Source organism: Stegostoma tigrinum, chromosome 37, assembly GCF_030684315.1.
Source record: "Stegostoma tigrinum isolate sSteTig4 chromosome 37, sSteTig4.hap1, whole genome shotgun sequence".
Taxonomy (NCBI): Eukaryota; Metazoa; Chordata; class Chondrichthyes; order Orectolobiformes; family Stegostomatidae; genus Stegostoma; species Stegostoma tigrinum.
This window is the reverse complement of record NC_081390.1, coordinates 21,019,126-21,042,830: the sequence shown is the minus strand read 5'-3', so window position 1 is coordinate 21,042,830 and position 23,705 is coordinate 21,019,126. Positions and strand designations below refer to the sequence as shown.

Genomic DNA, 23,705 nt, shown 5'->3' with positions numbered 1-23,705 from the left:
TTGTTCCTGATGACTGGGGGAGTCCAGAACGAGGGTCACACAGGTTTTAGGTAGGGGGTAGACCATTTAGGACTGAGATGACCCATTGAGTGGGGAGCCTGCGGAATTCTCTACCAGAGAAAGCCATTGACGCCAAAACATTGAATGTTTTCAGGAAGATGTTAGCCATAGTTAATCGGGGGAAAGAGGTCAAAGGGTATGGGGAGAAAGAGGGAACAAGGTACAGAGTTGGATGATCACCCATGATCATTAATGAATGGTGGAGCAGGCTGAATGGCCTCATGTCCTTACTGTCTATGTTCCTATGAAGTGTCAAAGCCAGAAGTCACATAAACACCAGGTTATAGTCCAACAGGTTTATTTGAAATCACAAGCTTTCACAACGCTGCCCCTTCACCAGACAAAGAAGCAGTGCTCTGAAAGCTTGTGATTTCAAATAGATCTGTTGGACTATTACCTGGTGTCATGTGACTTCTGATTTTGTCTCAGTCCAACATCGGTACCTCTATGTCATGGCTTCTGTGAAGTGAGAAAGAGGACAGAAAATCTTTTTAACCAAAAGAACAGTGAGGCCCCACAAATAATGGACCAGTGACCATTCTGAGAAGTCATATCACATCCGAAATATTAATTCTGTTTCTCTCTCCACAGATGCTGCCGGATCTGCTGAGCTTCTCCAGCATTCTCTGCGTTTGCTTCACATTCCCAGCATCTGCGGTACTTTACTCAGAGAGTAGCAAGGGAATGGAACGCTTTGCCTGCAACGGTTGTAGATTTGCCAACTTTAAGTACATCTAAGTCGTCATTGGATAAGCATATGGATGTACATGGAATAATGTAGGTTAGATGGGCTTCAGATCGGTATGACAGGTCGGCACAACATCGAGGACCGAAGGGCCTGTACTGTGCTGTAATGTTTTATGTTCTATATTAGATTTTCTCCGAGTGAGCAGAGTAGTTTTGTTTTGGTGACGTGTTGGAGGTCACTCTTCCTCTCCTCTTTTTTAAAGCATCTCCTCTGGAAGAGGGAACCACGGCTTTAACATCTCATCCAGAAGCAAACACTTCAGACAGTGCAGCACACCCTCAGTCATTGAACCAGGGTCGCTGCTGCATGTCTGGCCCATTATCGCCCCATTTCAGAGGGTGAAACATTGATACAAGTGTGTTGAGGAGCTATGAACCTGGTTGCACCAGACCATGTATTACATTCATCTCCTAAAGGACTCTCCTTAAAACTTTTCCGGAGTTAAGCAAAGGAACACAGTAAACAGTCCAGAGGTTACAATGCTATTGTTGAGTGTTTGGCAATCTATTGCCTTTCGTGAGAGTGTTTAACAAGTGGGATGGTGCTTTTCTGACACGTTGTGCTTCCAAGTAAAACAGCTCACAACAATAGCACAATGACATAAAACTTCAAAATGCCACTAACAATTATTACAGGTAAAACTGGAGGAACTGGCTGGGAACAGGTCAAGCTCCTCCACTCTAAAACAAAACACCCAAAAATAGTTTGTGTTCCAAACCTGCAGATGAACATGTTGTTTTTATTCTCTATTGTACTGATGCCCACCCCCCTCTCCCTGTCATAGATACAATCATTGAGAGAGGGAGATGGTGAGGGAGCAAGTGTCCAATAGGGGTTTCGCTTCACCTTAAAAACCATACATAAATTCACTCATCAGCTGTGTACTTGTCCAACTTGCCTCTACCAGGATATTAGCACCACTGATATAATCTTAGAGTGATAGCAGAGCATAAGGGAGGCCTTTTGGTCCACTCTATTTTTGCTGGCTGTTCAGTATTCAACCAATTGATTTCACTTCCCTTCCCCTTTCCAGTAAATTCTCTCCCTTCACATATTTTGAGTTGCCTGCCTCCAGAATGTGTGGAATTACTTTCTGATGTACTTTCCAGTCAATGCTTGACCGTGGGATTGCAGCACTACCATTCTCCAGATGATTAGATACTGCCAACCCTACTTCCACCTCAGTTATGACTGTGCTTCAAAGGAATAGATGTCACGGTGGCTCAAGCGGTTAGCACTGCTGCCTCACAGTGCCGGGGACCCAGATTTGATTCCAGCCTCGGATAACTGTCTGTGCGGAGCTTACATATTCTCCCCGTGTCTGTGTGGATTCCCTCCGGGTGCTCCAGTTTCCTCCCGCCGTCCAAAGATGTGCAGGTAAGGGTGGACCGGCCATGAGAAATTGCCCATAGTGACCAGGGATGTGCAGGCTAGGTGGATTACCTACAGAAAATGCAGGGTGGCAGGGATAGGGTAGGGGGTTGGATGTTCTTCAGAGGGCCAATGTGGACTCAATGGGCTGAATGGCCTGCTTCCACACTGTAGGGATTCTATGAATCACTCTCATCTCGGTCCAACCTTTCCTTTTTGCGCAGAAAGGACAGTGTGGATAGCAAGGGGGAACTGATGGTCCTTACCCATCCAGGGCTGGCACTTTCGCCCTGTAAGAGACCAGCACCTCCTCCCTCCCAACAAGTTCTAGGTCAAATGGTCAGGAACGTGGCATGAAGGGAGTTGTGACTGAGGTAAAATAAATTCACGAGGGGTCCAGACACCAAGGTGAGGGAAAAACCGTTCTCCCTAGTGGAAGGGGAATGCATAGATTTAGGATAATTGGCTAAAGAAGCAAAAACGATGTGAGGAAAAGAAAAACCTTTTCACATAGCAAGTAGTACTAGAATTGCTCCTGACAGCACAACAGAGGCAGGTTCAGTTGAGCCTTTCAAGAGGGAATTGGATCATTATCTGAAAAAGTAGAAAGTGCAAATTTATGGGGGAGAGGACCAGGGAGGGGCAAGAGATAAATCGCTAATTCAGAGAGAGGGCACAGACATGGCAGGCTATTTTGCGTTGTGACAACTCAGTGACTGCATTTAGAGAAAAGATTAGGGATGGAAACCTGTAACATAACACAGTTAACCTGCAGCCAAGTGTCTCAGTTGGTGCTGGCTCTGATCTCTGCAACATATCCTAACTACATCAAAATCTTGGATACCCTAGAGTTTGTATGAGGCAGTAATCCCAATGCAGTAGCTGACGTTAAGACCTAAATGATAAAAAGTGCAGCCTGAAGGACTTATAGCTGTTGTGTGAAGCTGCTGCCAACTTCTGCAACGCCCTGTGTTTTTATAACATTACAAACACTCAAGCAGGCAGTTTCAACCCTCAAATGATTGCTTTTCTGAAGGTGGCAGGTGGTTGTCATGACAAATATCACTGCTTCACATGGTGTTAAAATCTTTATCCTCATTTCCAAATCTTTCCCTTGCATTGGTCACACTTGCCTACCTCCGCATCATTTCCAGTGCCATCTTGTTCTTCTAGGACAAGGGCATCTCTGGCCAGACCAGCATTTATTACCCAGAGGGCATTTAGGAATCAAGCGTATTGCTGTGGGTGTGGAGTCACATGTAGGCCAGACCAGGTAAGGATGTCAGTGTCTTTCCATTCAAGCACATCAGTGAACCAGATGGATTTTTCCCCAACAATTGACAATGAATTCATGGTCATCATTAGGCTCTTAATTCCAGATTTTTATTGAATACAAATTCCACCATCAGCCACAGTGGGATTCGAACCTGAGTCCCCAGAACATTACCTGGGTCTTGGATTAACAGTCCAGCAATAATACAATTAGGCCATTATCTCACCCTGCTCTTCCAACTTGCACATAAGAATAGGAAAATCTTACTCAAACTGTAGGCCACAGATAGAATACTGTGAACAGTTTTGGCCCCCTTATCTAAGGAAAGACAGACTGGCATTGGAGACAGTCCAGAGAAGGTTCACTGGGTTGTTGTTGGGTGTGATGGGACTGCTGTAAGAGAAGGGTTGGTTTGTTTGCGCCTGTTGATGCTAGAATTTACAAGAATGAGAGGCATTGAATATTTTTCACCCTGAGAGTGAAAGAGATTCATCCTCATCTGTGAGGGACTACCAATGCTGACGATGTTAGGTATGTTCGAGGCAGAGATAAGGAGGTTTTTAATCTATAAGGGAATAAAGGGTTGTAGGGACGAGGCAAGAAAGTAAAGTTGAGGGTCATCAGATCAGTCATGATTTCAGTGAATGGAAGAGCAGATTTGATGGGCTGAATAGCCTACATCTGCTCCTATACATGTTATGTTCTTACCATCTTAGCTATCTGGTCCCTGCCTCTTCTCTATCCTGGGTAGCATAGTTGTCAGCTACTGTAGAACAAGTATCCAGAACTCAATCTACTCTCCCATAAGGTTCCTTTGACAATAATTTCCTCTATCTCTCTTATGTTAACCTTACTTCCTACTCTGGTCGGTCTTTCTCACTAAAAGGTTCAGCTCTACAGAATCTGTGATAAGCTGTGGTTGCTTTTCATGTCAATGTTGCAGTTTTAAGTTCACTGAGTAACAAGTATCCAGCTTATTATCTCTGCAACAATACAGTCAGTATAGAGAACAAATGCAAGGTTTGGATCAAGAGGATTTTGACACAACCTTCCAAACCATGATCTGGAGCAACTCAGAAGGACAACGGCAGAAAAAGCATGAGAACACCAGCACATGGCAGATCCCCAACAAACCACTCACTATCCCAGCTTCGGACTATATCACTGTTTCTTCAGGGTCTTTGGGTCAAAACCCTGGAACTTTACAGCAGCTCTGTGGATGTATCAACACCAACTGGACTGCAGAGATCCATGAGGATGGCTCACCACCAGCTTCTCCAGGGCAACAAGGAATGGGCAGTAAATATCCATTCAGTTGGTGGTACATACAGTCAATTTGGGGCAGATGAAGCCCTCACTCCAGGAAAAATTGAGATTTCGATGAGAGACTGCGCTGTTCAAAGAAGACGTAATGCTGACTTTCTATCCTTCCCTCTGGTTTGGCTGGACGTCTGGGCAGTCGGAGATAAATGAAAGAGGAACTTTTCCTGATTGCCCTGGCCAATATTCCTCTTCAACAAATGCTGCCACCATCAAAAAGAAAGCATTGACTTGTGGAATCTTGCTGTGTACAAATGCTTTGTAGGAACACTCAATGTACTTCAGACTGACCAAGCATGGATGAACCACTTTGAGATTCAAAAGCTATTTCAGTTTTTGACTTTGTGGTTAAATAGACACTGTCCCAGTTTTGAAGATGGTTCTGTTTTGCATTACCTACATGACCAGTCTCAATAAGGCCTACTTGCATGCATTTCTGGAACAGAGGGCTGCTGTGAGGGATATCTCATATTGCTTGTTGATTATTTCTTTTATTTTGTTTGTTCATAGGGATGCGGGCATCCCTGGCAAGGCCAGCAGTTTATTGCCTGCCCTTAATTGTCCAGATAGCAGTTAAGAGTCAACCACATTTCTGTAGGTATGGAGTAAAAAGTAGGCCAGACCAGGTAAGGATAGCAATATCCTGTCCATAAGGGCATCAGTGAACCAGATGGGTTCACAACAATAAACAGTCATTACATGGTCACCATTATAATAGATTCCATCATTTTGCCATGGTGGCATTTGAAGCCAAGCCTCCAGGACATTCGAGATAATGGGAACTGCAGATGCTGGAGAATCCAAGATAATAAAATGTGAGGCTGGATGAACACAGCAGGCCAAGCAGCATCTCAGGAGCACAAAAGCTGACGTTTCGGGCCTAGACCCTTCATCAGAGAGGGGGATGGGGGGAGGGAACTGGGATAAATAGGGAGAGAGGGGGAGGCGGACCGAAGACATTCGCCTGGATATCTGCATTACTAGCCCAGTTACATAACACTAAGACACTGCCTTCCGCTGGGCCAGTCAGTGCTACATGAAGACTGTCACAGAAGACCTGATGGTGTCACAACTAATAGATAGAGAGACACCACGACAAACAAATGGTCTTTCTCTTATTGTGGGGGGTCGTCAGGACTTCTGTTGTAAACAGCAAGGCTTGTTCCTACACACCACACAATATGTAATAAGTATCCTACCTTCGTTGGTTGTGAACTGGCTTTACAATGAATGCCAATGGGGTTAAATTTGAGAAAATTTGAGTCAAGGTAAAAGTACCCATTCACTGTCCATCAGGAATTAACCCAGTTCCAAGACTCCATGCCATAATGTTTTATCCTTCTCGCCAGTGTCAGCTGCAGGTACACCGAGTAGCTAATCCCTCGCAAATCTGCACTGCGCCCCCACACGCAGCAGACTGTTGACCTGCAAATGTCAACACACCAGCCATTTATTGCTTTTCTTTCTTAACTTGTCTTGTAGAACGTTTGTGCAGGACAACACAAGGAATGTGTGTCTGCAGAACGCTCAAACACAACCTCATTTAACAGGCAGCAATGTTTCCTGTGGGTCAACAATACAACCCACCAGGCAGGTTTCCAATGCCCTTTGGTGATCCCCCTGTTACCCCTGACCATTGTCAGCAACTGGTGTTAAACTGTCTAAAGTCACCTCATGCAGGAAGCTTCCAGATAGCGAACAGATGGAGACTCATTTCTTCGCACTGGGCAAACTTCAAACTTAAACAGATGACAGAAAAGACAGACCTACCTTTACCTCAGAGACACCTGTTTCTTATCGTGTCTCTCAAAACATCTAAAAAATGCATCCCCTTGGCAACCAATTACAATGGCTGTTATTACATAGACAGAAGCAGCAACTGAGACACACCAACATCTCAACAAAGAAATCAAGCAACCAGTTAAGATATTGTTGTACATATTGGGGGAGGAGTGTCAGCCAAAGGGGTGTGAGAGCATTCAGTCCTTTAAGTATAGAGATATGGGATTTATTACATAGAATACACTGGAAGTGGGCCATTCAGCCCTTTGGGCCTGCTGCACTATTCAATATGATAATAGCTGATCATCTAACTTAGTCCCCTGTTCCCACTTATTCCCGAAACCCTTTAGCTTTAAAAAGCGTAGTTAACTCCTTCTCGAAAACATTCAATGTTTTGGCCTCAACTACTTTTTATGGCAGACATTTCCCCAGGCTCACCTGTTGAAGAGGTTTCTCCTCACGTCTGTTCTAAGTGCCCTATCCTGAATCCTGAGACCATCAACCAGTCCAATTATGTAGGGCCATAGCCAAATGCCCCAAAGTAAACTTTCTCTGACTCCACAGCTAGTCCTCTGACTTGGGGCTGCTGGCCAGATTGTGTGCTATAGTTTGCAGTGGTGTTCAAATCCGTAATCTTCTGACCCTGAGCTTACTATTGTGTAGTCTCCACTTCATACACGGAATGGGAATGACAGTGATGCCTACATCCAATAAAAAAAATCCTGAAAAATAATAATTTAAGAAACATTATGCAATTTAAGGTTTTGGCAAAGATCTGTAGCTCCGGTTGTGGGTAAGGTTGTTGACTTGGTTGTCCAATGAAGCGATGCTATTCTACTCCACTTGGAATTTATGTTGTACTATATCTGTACTCACCATAACGGACCAGATGCATAAATCCCAAGTGGAGTAAAACAACATTGCTTCATTGGATGCTCCACTGATGATGTCACCCAGCATGGTGATGAAACATCTGAACGAGAACAAGCCAGCTCAGGGAGCAAGTCAACAACCTCAACGTTATGCAATGAGTATACTGATTCAAAGTTCACACCTTCCCAGAACCCATTCCAAGTGCTGATTGCTACCTTCGAAAAGAACATCAAATCCTGAAGATTTTTCCTATGTCTGGTCTCCACACCAAGTGGCAACACCCCCTAAACTCAACCCATTCTCTCCCATTCCTGCTGAAGGTGCCAGAGTGTCGTTTCATTACTGTTCATTGCTCCTCACTGTCTGAAAGAATCTCTCAGGCTCTGGTAGCAAACGGCACCAGACTGCTCAACGACAAGAGGCATCACAACTGAGTTCAATTCCACCCTAGTCTGAGAAGGCGGAGGTGCCCAAAATAGGTGACCAGATGGATACATGACTAATTTTCTTTTTGAACTCAGGCGCTGAGGTCTATTCAAACACAGTTAACTGCAATCTCCTGGCAGCACATGTTCCCACAATCTGACCTGAGCTAATCCATCCAAACTGGTGTGACACCTACATCATCAATCACAACAACTTTTCTCAATGTGGGCTCAATGATGAATTCAGGGTAACTTTGAGCTGGAAATCCTCAAGTTCTTCCTGACCAAATGGCTACACTCAGACTTTGGTTAGTCTACACTTGGAGTATTGCAGTCAGTTCCGTTTGTCACGTTACAGGAAGGACATGAAGGATTTGGAGACAATGCAGAAGAAGTTTACCAAGGTATTTCCCAGATTTGAGGATATGAGCTGTAAGGAAAGGTTAGAAAAACTTAGTTTGTTTTTGTTTAGAGTGACAGAGGCTGAGGGGAGACTTGACAGAAGTATATAAAATTCTGAGATGCATAGTTGGGTTGATGGTCAGAATCTTTTTCCCAGACTTGAAATGTCTAATGCTAGGGAACATACATTTAAGTGAGAGGGGGTTAGTTCAAAGGAGAGGTGAGGGGCAATCTTTTTTACACAAGAGAGTGGTAGGAGTCTGGAATGCATGTCAGGACTGGTGGCGGACGCAGATATGATGAGGGCATTTAAAGGGCTTTTAGATATGTACAGGAATATGCAAGGAATGGAGGGATATAGACCAAGGGCAGGCAGAAAGGATTAGTTTAATTTGGCATTATGTTTGGCACAACATCATGGGCTGAAGGGCGCGTTCCTGTGCTATCCTGTTCTTTGTTCTACAGAGAAACGCTGAGTAGGCTGGGGCTATTTTCCCTGGAGTATCGGAGACTGAGACTTTATAGACATTTATAAAATCATGTGGGGCATGGATTGGGTGAATAACCAAGGTCTTTTTCCCAGGGGTGAGGGGGTGCAAAACTAGAAGGCATAGGTTTCAGTGAGAGGGGAAATATGTAAAAAAGGAGCTGAGTGGCAACATTTTCACTAGAGTCTAGTGTGTGTATGGAACAGTCAGAGGATGTGCTGGAGGTTGATACAATTAGAACATTTAAAAGGGTACATAAATAGGCAAGGTGTGGAGGGATATGGGCCAAATGCTGCCAAATGGTTAATTTAGGATATCTAGTCAGCATGGACGAGTTGGATCGAGGGGTCTATTTCCGTGCTGTACATCTCTATGACTATGATCATCGAGCAGCGTATTTTCCGAGCTGGATCCAACTTGGGTTCATGGTGAGGGGTTTCATTATCCAGCCAGTCTCGTTTATTACTAACAGTTTATTGCAATTAAATACAGTACACTCCATTACCCCCACACCCACCATATGTTGAACTTTTACTGCAACGACTTTATAGAAAGAAATTTTCGCAGGATTTGCACACAGTAATTGCTCTTGAAGTGAGTGCATCACTAAGGCCATCAAAGAAGGCAGTTGAGAATCAACTACATTATTGCTGCGTGTCTGGAGTCACATGTTTGCCTCTAGGAATTCTTATTTGAACTGAATTAGCTTTGTTGTCAAATGAATACAGTGAAAATTTTACATGTCGCCACTGATTGTGCCATCTTAGGTATAAAGGTACCGAGGTACAGCTTCTTCACTTGTAAGATCTTAGAAAACAGAGAAATAAAATGTCCAGCATTGCAAAAACAAGAAGTTCAGAACAACCATCTTCCAAGCTAAACCATTTGTGAAATAAGTAAATAAATAAACATGGTAAAACATCCCAAAACACTTCCAATGAGGATTTTTTAGGCAAAAACTTGAGCTACTTGAGGAGATATAATAACTAACAAATTTGAATTACACCAGGAGGTCTTAACACTGGTTAGCAAACCTTTAGTCCTAAAGGAGGCTTTAAAAGAGCCTTTCTTAAAGGAGGATAGAGAAAAGCTGAAATAAAAGCCATTAATGGTGCAGAAATTAAGAAGTGTATATCTCAACAGGCTGGACATAAAGGACAACAGAGATGTTGGAAGATGCAGGGGGAGGTTACAGAAATATGGAGAAGTGAGACCAAGGAGGGATTTGTAAATGAATTAAAGCTTGTCACCTCTCTTAGTGCTCCTGCAATCTCTTACAGAGTGCCCTATAGCTCTACCGAACCACTGCTAGCCTCCCTGTGCTACTGAGTCACCCAAACAAGCTCGAGTCACTATTTAGAGATCGTAGGAACTGCCGATGCTGGAGAATCTGAGATAACAAGGTGTAGAGCTGGATGAGCATAGCAGGCCAAGCAGCATCAGAGGAGCAGGAAAGCTGGCGTTTTGGGCCTAGACCCTTCTTCAGAAAATGAAAGACTTTGTTGTGAGCGTGGGACCCACCCTGTACCTCATTGATGAAGTCTTGATCTCCTCCAAGTTCAGTCTCGAGTCCCCATATTCTGCTGGAATGAGCTAGGGTGCTCTCAAGCCAGGAGGGCAAAACTGCCAGCGTTGAGCAACAATAACACAAACAGAAGTTGCTGAAAAAGCTCAGCAGGTCTGGCAGCATCTGTGAACAAAAATCAGAATTAATGTTTCAGGTTCTCAGAACTGGACCCGAAACATTAAGTCTGATTGTTCTCCACAGATGCTGCCCGAGCTGCTGAGCTTTTCCAGCAACTTCTGTTTTTTTGTTTCTGATTTACAGTGTCTGAAGTTCTTTCAGTTTTTATTTAGCATTGAGGAATTAGCGGAATAAGGAGGGATTGCTGAGCACAATCTGGATATCAACAGGCCACCTTGTGCACCAGAAGGAACTGGGTAAGACCAGTGTACATTATAATCTAGTGTGGGCTGTGCTTGAAGTAAATAGCAAACAGTACAAATGTACAGAAGGGTCCCGACCCGAAACGTCAGCCTTCCTGCTCCTCTGATGCTGCTTGGCCTGCTGTGTTCATCCAGCTCTCCACCGTGTTATCTCAGATCCTCCAGCATCTGCAGTTCCCACTATCTCCAAACATCACAAAGTTTTTCATCGCTGTAGCTGTGTATATCCATTTTCAATGGTAATGCTGTTATTCTGCACATAGAAGCATTGCTTATTGATTCTTATTTAGAAACACTGTTCTAACTGTAACTACACCACTCTAATGAGTGGTGAATCTGTTTAATTATACCCTGTTCATCCCACACGTGTAATGTTGCATCGATACCAGAGCGTTGTGGTAGTGATAACGTCAATGACCAAAGCAATCTAGAACCTGAAACATTAACTCTGATTTCTGTTGACAGGTGCTGCCGGACCTGCTGAGATTTTCCGGCAACTTCTGTTTTTGTTCCTGATTTACAGCATCGACGGCTCTTTCAGTTTTTATCTCACATTGAGCAATTACCTGAGATTTGAGGAGAAGAATTAACACTTGGTTGGGGTACCGCTTGTGGAGTCAAAGCTCATTTTAAGCCAGATCTTTTTCAGAAGGGGAGATTAAAGAGGACGGGAAGTTGGCCGGGTGGCGGGGGGGAACCGGAATAAGGAGGTGGAATTTGAACTCAATAAAATTCTAGAATTAAAAGTCAGCCTGATGGCAACCATATAACTCCTGTGAATTATGGTTTAAAAATTCATCTGATTCCCCCTTAGGACATGAAATCTGGTGTCTTTATCTGGTCTAGCCTATATGTGACTCCAGATGCACAATGTCGTTTCTCTTAACTCTTAAATAGCCTAGAAAGCTATTGGGAGTAATTAGAATGAGCTAACATTGCTGGCCTGGGGCAGTGATTCTCACATCGCATGAAGACGTAATACAGAACAAAATAGATTTTTATCCTTTTTTATCTTTCGTGATACATCGGGGACCGACAGGGAAGTGGGCTCTAGATCAGAATCACAGCATTCATCAATTTATTAAATAATAGAGCAGGCCCCAGGGACCAAATGGCCTACTCCTGCTCCTAAATTCTTCTCCTTCAGCTCTTGAAAGGAAAGGTTCAAACAGATTCCAGACTCAAATGTCCCAAACTGAGAAAGAGACGGCTATACAACACGAACTTGCATTAAAACGATGCCTTTAACATCGTAAAACTCTCCACAGGAACACTGTCAAACACAAACTTGGGAGGAAGCCAAATGAGGATGGATGACTGAATGCTTGGCCAGACAGGTAGATTTTATACAGTGTCTCAATGGAGGAGAGGTAAGTGAAGGGCCAGAGAAGTGTAAGAAGGGGATTCCCGAGTTTATAGCCCAGGTGGGTGACTGAAAAACAGGAGGCCATGCCATTCTCTGATATGCCAACAACCAAGACTGGACTAAATTGACTCCGTGTCCATAAATATTGAAAGTGCCAAAGCGAAGAAAATAATCAGTAATATTGTCTTGCAGCTCAATTAATGGTTAGCGTGCAGTTCTCGTTGCCATCTGAGAGAAAAGTAATGAAGACATTAACTTTGTGCTTGTGCTCTGCATCTGATCACCTGGCTAGGCTATTTTTCCAAAGAGCTGTATATCATCGATGGTACTTTAATGACACCCACTCTCAATATTCCGAGGATCTCACCTTTAACAACAACAACATGCATCATTAATGCCAGAGATGATTGCGTTTATATAACCTGCGTACTATGTTCTTTCTCTTCATATGTTTAAAGGCCAGTGTTAAGCTTAGTGACATGTCTCATGAAGACACTTTATCACTGCTATGCACAGATGCTGTAGCTGAATTACCAGTCGTAGCCCTGGCTTGTGATTTCTAAATCTTTGACAGAAATAAAGTTTAACAGCTTGGGTACAGTCTTCCCACTATGGTATCTGCAGCAATGAGGCTTTTTGTTTGAAAAGAAAGATGTGCAATTATGTAGTGCCTTGTCATGCCTGTCATAAACCTCACAACATCCTCCAAATACAACAGGTTTTTAAGAGGTCAGGTGGTGAAGTGGGTAGTGTCCCTGGCTCTGGCCTGGAAGCTCCATGTTGGACACCAACCTTGAGCTTGACAGCCACAGATATATTTCACAACCAATGGTCAAAATTACATGGCATGGTGGGTCTTGGAGGAACTTGTCAGTCCTCTTCAAAACGGCCCAATCCCATGGTTGACCCATCAGTGAAAGGTTTACCCCACCACACACCTAGAACACAGTGAACCTCTCAGGAGCTGACTATCCAGAGGCTGGTTCCTTCATGGGCAGAGGCAGGACTGAAGAGTGAGAGGGGGATAGGTGCCAGTGAGCAAGATTACCACGGGCACAGCAAGTGACCATCACACGGGTGGGAAGTGAGGGTGGGGCCAGGGGAATAAAGGGGTCTCTTTAAGGTGGGGAAAGCAGCTGTAAAGGTAAGAAGGCCTTATAGAGGTTTATAAAATCATGAGGGGCATGGATAGAGTGAATAGCGAAGGCCTTTTGCCCAGGGTAGGGGAGTCCTAAACCAGAGGGCATAGATTTAAGGTGGGTTGGAAAAGATTTAAAAAGGATCTAAGGGACAATTTTTTTCATACAGAGGGTGGTGCATGTATGAAATGAGTTGCCAGTAGAGGTTTTGGAGGCTGGTACAATTATAACATTTAGAAGGCATCTCGATGGGTACATGAATAGGAAGAGTATAGAGGGCCAAACCCTGGCAAATGGGACTAGATTAATTTAGGATACCCGGTCAGCATGGACCAGTTGGACTGAAGGGTCTGTTTCCATACTGCACAACTCTATGACTCTAATTACTTGAAGTGCAGTGACCATGTCAGCGACAACTGTGTATCGGTTTAGTTGTGATCTCTCCAGTCTGTAGAAAGCATGTTTATCTTGTATCCATTTTTAAAAAAGCAGAGATGGCCACTCCACATGGAGATCCTGAGCACCACCTTTTCTTTTTCCTTCTTTTCTCTTTCTCTTTCTTTCCAACAGAACTGGTGCAGTGCGACAGGAAGTAAGTCGCAGCGTGAGCGGGAAGTCAGTCCCAGTGCAGCACGAGGGGGTGTGAGTCCCAGTGCAGCGCGAGGGGAGGTGAGTCCCAGTGCAGAGTGAGGGGAAGTGAGTCCCGGTGCAATGCGAGGGGAGGCGAGTCCTGGCGCTGCGTGAGGGGGTGTGAGTCCCAGTGCAGTGCAAGGGGGAAGTGAGTCCCAGTGCAGCGCGAGGGGAAAGTGAATCCCAGTGCAGTGCGAGGAGAGGTGAGTCCCAGTGCAGCGCGAGGGGAAGTGAGTCCCGGTACATGACAGGAGGCGAGTCCCAGTGCGGCGCGAGGGGAGGTGTGCTCCGGTGCAGTGCGAGGGGAGGTGAGTCCCAGTGCAGCATGAGGGGAGGTGTGCTCCGGTGCAGAGCGAGGGGAAGTGAGTCCTGGTGCAGCACGAGGGGAGGTGAGTCCCAGTGCAGTGCGAGGGGGAAATGAGTCCTGGTGCAGCGCAAGGGGAGGATATGTCCCAGTGCAGCGCGAGGGGAGGTGTGCTCCGGTGCAGCGTGAGGGGAGGTGAGTCCCGGTGCAGAGCGAGGGGAGGTGAGTCCCGGTGCAGAGCGAGCGGAAGTGAGCCCCGTTGCACCACGAGGGCAGGTGAATCCCAGTGTAGCGCGAGGGGAGGTGAGTCCCACTGCAGAGCGAAGGGGAAGTGAGTCCCAGTGCAGCTTAAGGGGAACCGAGTTCCAGTGCAGGGTGAGGGGAGGTGAGTCCTGGTTCAGCACAAGGGGGAGCGAGTCTTGGTGGAGAGCGAGGGGGAACGAGTCCCAGTGCAGCGCGAGAGGAAGTAAGTCCCGATGCAGCACGAGGGGAAGCAAGACCAACAGCTGTGCCAAACATCTGCATGGTACAAATGGGCTGAATGGCCTCCTGCTGTCTGTACAATCAATTTAAGAGCAAGGCTGGAGTTTGAAAGCAAAAGTGGCCAGCAGTTGGTGGCTTTACAGCAAAGAGGCAAGTCAAATAAATCCATCAATTCATAGACAGCTTTCTGAACCTGGCCTTAGCTGAAATGAAACTAGAAAACTTCACTAAACTTCACTGCATTTATATACCATCATTTACATTCAGAGTGAAACATTTTGCGGTCGTTGGCAGGAGTGATTAAATATCAACTCAAACCTGACTCCAAGCCAGAAAAAGGCAATATTAGGACAGGTGGCCAAGCATTTGATAAAAGATACAGGTTGTTAGACTTATCCTAAAGGATAAGTGGGAGGTAGACGGGCTCAGTACTTTAGGGATTGCAGTTCTAAAGCTTAGCAAGTGAAGACATGATTACCTGCAGTCTTAGAGCCAGATTTCAAGGGCTCACATTTAAGTGCAACTGTCTCTCAGTTCCTCACTGAGTAACTTTAATCAGTCCCTGGTAAGGCTGAACCCATTCTGGGAGCCAGTGCTTTGAGACTAGCTTATATTGTATCTGACTTTAGTGAGTAATCGTTGTATATCTCTGATATACTGAGCACAGGGGATGAGTGACAGGGCACAATTGGAGCTGCAATGTGATCAGAGGACTGTAGGGCTGATGAAGATTAGAGAGAGATGGAAGAACAGATAAACACTGAGACGGACCCAGTGTGAGTTACTTATCCCAGCAGACATTGTCTGGGCACCCCCTAGGCCTCAATCTCTGGGATTTCCTCTCTAGACCTCCTGGGTTATCTATCTCTTTCTGTCTCCTACCTACACGAAGAAGGTGACACAAAACAATCAGAATGAAATTGGATGGGGCAGGAAAGTAAAAGCAAACTTGGAATAAACTGATCCCCATAAGGTCACATCTTTGCACACGACTCCTGTAACTTACGAGGAAATTCTCTCTCTTGGGTTAAGACTCTGGAGGAGGAAGGTTGAACCTAAATTGAAAGGCGTTTCAGTGGGGTGGGGGAGGATGGGAGGGAGGGTTGGGGGTGGTGGTGGAGAGTGAGAGAGAAGGCGGTGTATAGCTTTAGCCATTGCATTCTCTGTCGCTGGAAGGAATCTACCCAAATGCATCCTAACAGTATAATGTCAAGCCACTATTCCTCTTGTGCTCCTGTATCCAGTCCCTTCGACAGAACCAAGTTTAAAAGCAGCAAAAATGACTCCAGCCCTATTTCCCTAATAAAAGCAAAACAGTGCAGATGCCAGATATCTGAAGAAGAGTCATATTGGATTTGGATCTGCCTCCACAAACGCTATTGGACCTGCTGAGTTTCTCCAGCCTTTCTGTTTTTCTGTCAGTACACACCAGCTGGTCACATGGAGACTGCACATGGTTAACACATTATGGAGGCACACACACACACACACACACACACACACACACACACACACACAAAGTCACAGGCAGCAGCCAGATCCTCACAGACTAGAATGATTAAATGGGGAGAGAATCTTATCTTCATGTTCGGCTGGCTGAGGAGCTCACGTCTGTGTGTGGGAGAAATGCTCAAAAAAAAACTGTGTTGCTTTTGGAAAAAAGGCAGGTCAGAACAGAAGAAATTCAGGCTGGATCTGCATGGAAATTAGGCACTGCAGAGAGAGAGATAACTGGCTCCTGAGCTGGGAACTCTTGATTGTTAATCCAAACTGGTTGCTGGGTATACAAGAATTTTGTTTTTTTATGCTTGCAAGCCAGGAATTACCAATAAACAATCGTCCTCATCTACACAAAGCCATGGCATCACCTCAAAGGCAAATCAATCAGAAAGGGCATTCACACTGCAGTGACAGCAAACTCATCCAGAACTCTGCTACCCATATCCTGACTCACCCATCGCACTTGTGTCTGCTCCTCTGGCAATGCTCCATTCCTAAATCCATCCTAAAGCCTCAATCCTACCTGATTTCTTGACCTCTTCCAGCTCTACAACCTACAAGGGGATTGTTAGCTCAGTTGGACAGCTGGCTTGCCATGCAGTATGACACCAGCAGTGTGAGATCAATTCTTATACCAGCTTAGGGCACTACCTGCTAAACCTCTCCCCTTGCCTGAGGAAGGGTGACCCACAGATTAAACCAACCCCTGTCATCTCTCTATAATGAGAGACCTATAGGACTACAGTGACTTTACAAGCACTCAAGACCTCTGTGTATTTCCTGCTCTTTCACATTCCCATTCTCCATCACCCCATTGTTAGTGGCACTATCCTCAGTTGCACAGTCTCTCAGCTCTAAAATGTCCTCTGTCAACATCACTGCCTCTCTCTCCTCCTTTAATACACTCCTTAAAACTGATCTCTTTGAAGAAACTTTTAGCTGCTTGACCTAATGTCTCTTTGCATTGCCCAGTGTCCAGTTTGGCTGGTAAATGCCACTGCGACGTATTTTGAGAATTTTTGAACTGCAAGGAGACAGAGGCAGAGAGAAAAGAGAGAGACAGAGACAGACAGAGAGGCAGGGAGAGATAGAAACAGAGAGGGAGACAGATAGAGACAGAGGCAAAGATAGAGAGAGACCGATACAGAGAGAGAGACAGACAGAGAGAGAGCAAGACAGATGGACAGAGAGTGACAGAGACAAAGAGAGACAGACAGAGAGAGATAGACAGACCAGCAGACAGAGAGAGAGAGAGAAACAGAAACAGAAAGGTTTTGCAGGAATTTTTAAAGCTGCAATAACTGAATGCATGGCTGCTGATGGTGGAATGGTTAAAAGCAAAGTTGCACTTGTGACCAGAACTGGAGGAGCATACTGTTCTTGGAAGTTTGTAGGGCTGAAGGAAATCACAGAGCAATCACAGCAAAACCACACAGCCTGAAATTACACAGTAATACAATTCATGCATAAATAACTCCTGACACTGGCTTAAATGGGCAAGATCAATTTACAAAGCCCCATCAGATCAGTGCCTTCAAGCACCTCCACAACACCTGTCATTAACTCTTCAACCTCACTTAGGGCTAAGTGCTGTTAGTTGTCCTGAATGGAGGCACATTAGGCTCTTTGAAGTGAAGAAAACATTGGCCACCTGTCTCTAAACAGCACTTAGTCAGATACTGCTGGGATTTTGTTTTAAAATATATGAGGTAAACAGCAGAAGGTCATGATGTGCAACATCCCTTTTTGAAGTTCTCTCGCGTGGGTCAAAAACAATGTTGTTCCCCTTGTGTGCAATCAGCAGATCTCAGATTCCTCCAGTTCTCTGCAGGATTCAGTGAGCTGTTAGGACTTGTATGAATAAAGGACAAGGGAGGGTGGGCTATAGCTATTTTCTAAGCGACCTGTTCAAAGAGATTATAGCACACTTCTGGAGCAGGAGGGTCTTGAATCTGAGCCTCCTAGTCCAGAGGTAGAGAGGCACCACTACTACAGAACAAAAACCCCTCCCGGGTATACAGTACAGGGGGAGGTTTGGTGGGCACACAGAAATGTATCCTGCACAACAAGATTCTGAGGCCATTCAGCCACCCAGTTCATGTTGGCTTTTATGCTCCATATAAGCTCCCAATCCACCCTCTCCCCAATATGAGCACCAGCTCGCATTTTTCCAACACAGTTTCTCCTTCAATGCATCTACACTACTGTTCGTGGGAACAAACATCACAGTTTCTCAAATCTTCTCGTGAATTCTTGACATATTTTAACAGCAGCCCAAAACAAAAAACAAAATCACATTGAGGTACAGATAGTTCTTATGCAGGCAACCATAAGGGACAATTCATGCAGAAGAAGATCCCACAGTAAGTTGAATAGCTGGCATCTTTATTGAATGGGGATTCCCTAACCTGCACACACTGCAACAGGTATGAAGACCGCTGTCTCTCACCTGCACCGTGTGAATCACTTTCCCTAAACTTAGGTCAGGGGCTTCTCGTGGTACAGTGGTAACATCCCTATCTCTGAGCCAGGAGACGCAGCTTCAAGTCCCACCTGCTCCAGCAACGTGTAATAATACCTCTGGACATGTTGATTGCCGAAAAAAATAAAACCTGAGTTTGACAAACCATTCTGAAAGGCTGCACACACCTTCCGTAGCATCCCAGGCTCTAAACCCCTAGCTTTTGCCCAAGTACATGTGTCTTACAGCCTACAAAGACTTGTGGAAATTCAGCCTGGAAACTGGGTAGGAACACCTGTGCACCAGACCGCAAGGTAAATTCAGAGATAGTAGGAACTGCTGATGCTGGAGTCTGAAATTAGATTACACAGCGTGGAGCTGGAAGCACACAGCAGGCCAGGCAGCATCAGGGGAACTGGAAAGCTGGCATTTCAGGTCTGGACCCTTCTTCAGAAGAGCTAAATTCATGTGTTTTGCCTCATTATCCAGACCACCAGCATAGTAGATGCTGCTCACTGTGAACCATTTGAGACACGCTTATCCTCATCTCTCAGCAAAGGGTTGCAAATTCTCTCTCTCCTCAACCCACACCCTCCCCATCTCAATACCCGGTCTTACAGCTGCTGTACCCTGTTAAAAGTGCCAAGTTGAGGCCGCCCCCGCCCCCCCCACCTCAAACTCTGGTGTTGCAGGTGCTCCACAGTGTTAGAAAATATCCAGTAAAAACTGGAAAATAAAACCCACACATGCTGTGAATCAGAAACAAGAACAGTAGTTGCTGGAAAAGCTCAGCAGGTCCGGAAGCATCTGTGGAGAGAAAGCAGAGTTAATGAGGAAGGGTCACCGGACCCACAATGTTAACTCTTGATTTCTCTCCACAGATGCTGCCAGGCCTGCTGAGCTTTTCCAGCAACTTCTGTTTGCCTTAAAACTGCCCAGCTGAGATCACCCACCACCACGTCCCCACCCCGCTCTCAATACCCAGTCTTACAGACACTGTAGGTTGTTGGAAGTGCCCATGCGTCTTCCCACCCCCACCCCAGTCCCAGGACAGAACAGACACATGAGAGATAGCCACATACCTGTGTTGCTGTGGCCCCACCTGGGCCTACTGATGCCATACTGCAGTGACATGGGTCTGCTTGCCATTCATGAGAGGACAGTCAGCCACTGTGCACCTGCATACTGTCTGTCAAATAAAGGGGCACTGACTGGTATCACAATGTCAAAACATAAACGGGTAAGAGGGAGGGAGGGGGTGGAAGGGGTTTGGAGAGGAAGGGCATCATTCAGATAAACAAACAAGACCCTGACCTGGCAGAAAATGAGAAACAGCAGCCTCAGTGCGCTGTAGAATTCCCCAGCTCCCCACTCCCCTCTCTACTCCACCTTCACATCTCAGTCTCCCAGCTCCCCCAAAACACGGCGGCTGGGGCCCCGGGGGAAGCTTGCAAAGTCCCAGAGAAGTGGGAAACCTGTTGTTTGTCTCTCTCCCTCTCTGCTTCGCACTGGGTCCAACGGACAGAGGGGCAGAAGTTTCTCCCTGGGTTCATGTTTGCGGTCCTTTCCTGCGTTGCAACATTGAAGAGCAAGTGCAGTTATTGCAAATCGTAGCGGAACGCAATAATCTGCAATCAGCGGGCATGGCACAGGATTACACACACACACACACACACACACAGAGGGGAAAACACAAAATAATTAAATAATAGGCTGGAGATATTCCACCGAACACTGCTATTTTGCACAACCAGGAGAGATCAGCTTGGAGAGAGACAGAGAGAGACAGACTATACTGGAAGCCACTCAGTTTAAACTGAAATCTGCAGCAGGAGCAGAGTGACCCATTCACAGCACTGGGACTCACCTGAAACGGTATAAAGTCGATCAGCTTCTTTCCCACAGAAGCAGTCTCCGGGAGAGATGAGAGGGTAGAGTCCACGTACAAACACCGTATTGACTGCCAGCCATCTAGAACTGGCTCACATTTTAAATGATAAGAATAAAAAAAACAAGCTGCGGCTGTACACACACACATATGCAAGCATCACACAACTCCTCAGAAAATAGGGGCATAATCGTGCGTTTCCGGGCTTTTAAAAAACAAAAATAAAGAACGATCATTAAAGAACCGATTGCACTCCTGTAAGCAATAGTCAAGCGCTGCGCTGCGGGCTAGAAAGGGTTAAATCTATGCCAGTTCTGCCCACATGCGGAGTTTGCCTCTCTCCCTCTCTCTATATATATCTTCACACATTCGCAACTGTGCCCACATCAGCCCGCCAGCTTCCTTCCGCCTCTCCCTGTCTGGGTAACGAGGTTGAAATTCGCCCCCTCCCCAGGCCCCCAGACCCCAGAACACCCGCTGCTTCGAATCCAATGCAGAGATTTGTTAAGGTGTTCGGAGTTACTGCATTCCCCGGAGAGAGCCAAATTCCCCACTCCCTCTCTCCTTCACATACACACTCACTCACTCACACAGACATGTACATATACACACACATATACACACACTCACTCATACACACGCACAGACATATACACACACACGTACACACATACGCACACACACACACAGACCTACACAACACACACTCAGACACATACACACACACTCACATACACACACACACAGACATACACTCAGAAACACACACTCACTCACAGACATATACACACACAAACACATACATACATGCACACTGACTCACTCACTGGCACAGACATACACACACACACACATACACACACATACTTACTGAACTGTTCAATTAGGTTTGCTCCTGGGGATGCTCCCTCTCTCTTTACTCTGGGATTTCTGACTGGAATCAACTCCTTCCCTTTCTAAACAAATCTTCCCCTCCTCTCTTTTGACTGGGTTCTTTTGCTTGGACTTCATTTGCCTTAGTCTAAACTCAGGAGAATCCAAGACTAGGGAGTGTCTCAAAACTGGGCCCCTGGCTCCCATGCAAGAAAAAATGCCTCAGGGTGATGTGGATTAGAAAACAGGAGCAGGCCATTCAGCCTGTCGTGTCCAACCTGCCATTCAACATGATCCTGGCTGATCCTTCAATCTGAATGCAGTTCTCCCGTTTCTGCAAGAATGGACCTGCAGAGAAGGATTTCATTTCTCCTTCATCTATTTCAGGAAAACCATGTTTGGATTGAGTTGGCTTGAAAACCCTGATAATATTAAGGAAGGATTCTCCCCTCCCTTCTCCTCATTGGAGATAGGGTGGAGAGAAAGAACAAACACAATCTTTAATCATCTCAAGACATCTCAGTTGGACTACTTGATTTCCAGTTGGCATGGAGATGCAGAAATTCAAAGGACGGGTCTGCCTCAGTGCCAGCTACACAGGTGGGGTGGATGTGTGCATTAAATAGGCCAGGAACGAGAAACTCCTCTTCAGACCAGTAGGCATGGAAATGATCAACAAAGGGAAACTGGTCAGGTCATTGAGAGAAACAAACTTGTAGGGCTAGGGGTAGAGCAGGGGTAGCTCTATCCAGCACTGTGGCTCAGTAGTTAGCACTGCTGCCTTCCAGCACCAGGATCAAAGGTTCAATTCCACCCTCAGGCACCTATGTGGAGTTTACATGTTCTCCCAATGTCCAAAGATGTGCAGGTTGGGTAGTCAAACAGGAGGCTGGAAGAACATAGGAAGCCAGGCAGCATCTGGAGGAAAGGAGCAGCCAATGTTTTGGTTATTACTCTTCTTCAGGATTAGGCCAGGTGGATTGTAAGCAGGGCTGCAGGAATTAGGGAAGGGGTGGGTGAGTCCGGATGGGATGCTCTCCAAAGAGCTGGTATGGACTTGTTGGGCTGAATGGCCTGTTTCCACACTGTAGGGATTCTAATCTTTTCTCTACAGAGAGCCAGTATAGATTAAATGGACTCAGAGATTTCCTTTTGTGTGTGAGATTGACTCTTTTAACACTGCCAGGAACTGAGTTTAATCCCTGATTCAAAGGGCCATACCATTGAGGCAAAATTCCATATTGGAATGTTAACCTAAATTTTAAGTAGCTCTAACAAAGTGAGATCCTCACCTAAGGAACAGAGTGAACTGTCCATGGCAATGTTATTTGAGATCTTCCACAGAAATATCAAAGTCAGCCTATTGTAGGAAGACAAGAGAAGGCTGTCCGAGATAATGGGAACTGCAGATGCTGGAGATTCCAAGATAATAAAATGTGAGGCTGGATGAACACAGCAGGCCAAGCAGCATCTCAGGAGCACAAAAGCTATCAGAGATAATGGGAACTGCAGATGCTGGAGATTCCAAGATAATATCAGAGATAATGGGAACTGCAGATGCTGGAGATTCCATTACACTCCACCATTTAATTAGACTGAAGCTGCTCCCCAATTTAACTCCATTTACCTGGCTTGGTTCCTTATTCGTTGATACTTCTGCCAAACCATATTCCATCATTTTAAAATTTGAAATTTCAAGTGATCCTCTGTCTGCGGCCTTTTGACTTGCGGAGAGGGGTTGTCAAAAGAATTCCAAATTTCCATTAGCCTTTGTGTGAACAGCTGGTTCCTCGCATCACTCTTGAATGGCTCAGTTTCACTTGAAGGTGCTGGACCCAACCCACTGGAGGAAATAGTTTCTGCCTGTCTACTCAGCCAACTTCTCAAATAGCCTTAATTAGATCACACCATAATCTTCTAAATAAACCTCATCAATGCAACCTATCCCGACTGTTTAGTTCAGTTTTGCAAAAGACAAATAGCCTTTCTCAGCTTGTGCCACCAAACAGCTAACCTCACAGACAACCTGTCTTATTCAGGTCTAGCAGCGGGTTGTAAGCATTATTTGTTGTGATGGGTCCTAACTGTTGCACATCAAGACAAGCGATGAAACCAGACAACAGGGCCACTGCTATCAAATAGGCTTTCCAGCAGGTACTGAGCTGCTGGGCAATGCTAAGGCCAGTTTATCACTGCAGGTGATAAGTGCGTACATGATTTCTGACTACAATGCCAAGTGATCCTCAGTGAAGTTGCTTAACAGCAAGCACAAAGACTCGGAACCTCCTCCTCATGGATGCTTTCTATAAACAACAGTCTTGTCTGGATAGACGGACTTGTACAAAGGACAGCATCTCTCAAGTATGACAAAG

General features: G+C 45.5%; 1 protein-coding gene across 5 annotated transcripts in view; it reads right to left on the bottom strand.

Annotated features, from left to right (window-relative positions):
* Positions 1-23,705, bottom strand: part of LOC125467564 (ras-GEF domain-containing family member 1A-like) — a 210,323-nt gene that overhangs the window by 50,273 nt on the left and 136,345 nt on the right. Inside the window, exons 1-2 of one of the 5 annotated variants that reach the window (XM_048563592.2) lie at positions 20,440-20,810; positions 19,655-19,761 (exon numbers count right to left, since the gene is read on the bottom strand). The exons of 1 other annotated variant lie outside the window; for it this stretch is intronic. In XM_048563592.2, the coding sequence (XP_048419549.2) occupies positions 19,655-19,693 (39 nt within the window). In that variant the 5' untranslated portion in view covers positions 19,694-19,761; positions 20,440-20,810. Of the gene's footprint in view, positions 1-19,654; positions 19,762-19,886; positions 20,170-20,439; positions 20,811-23,705 lie in introns of those variants that run through there. 3 more of the 5 variants (XM_048563596.2, XM_048563594.2, XM_059640274.1) reach the window with 3 other exon arrangements.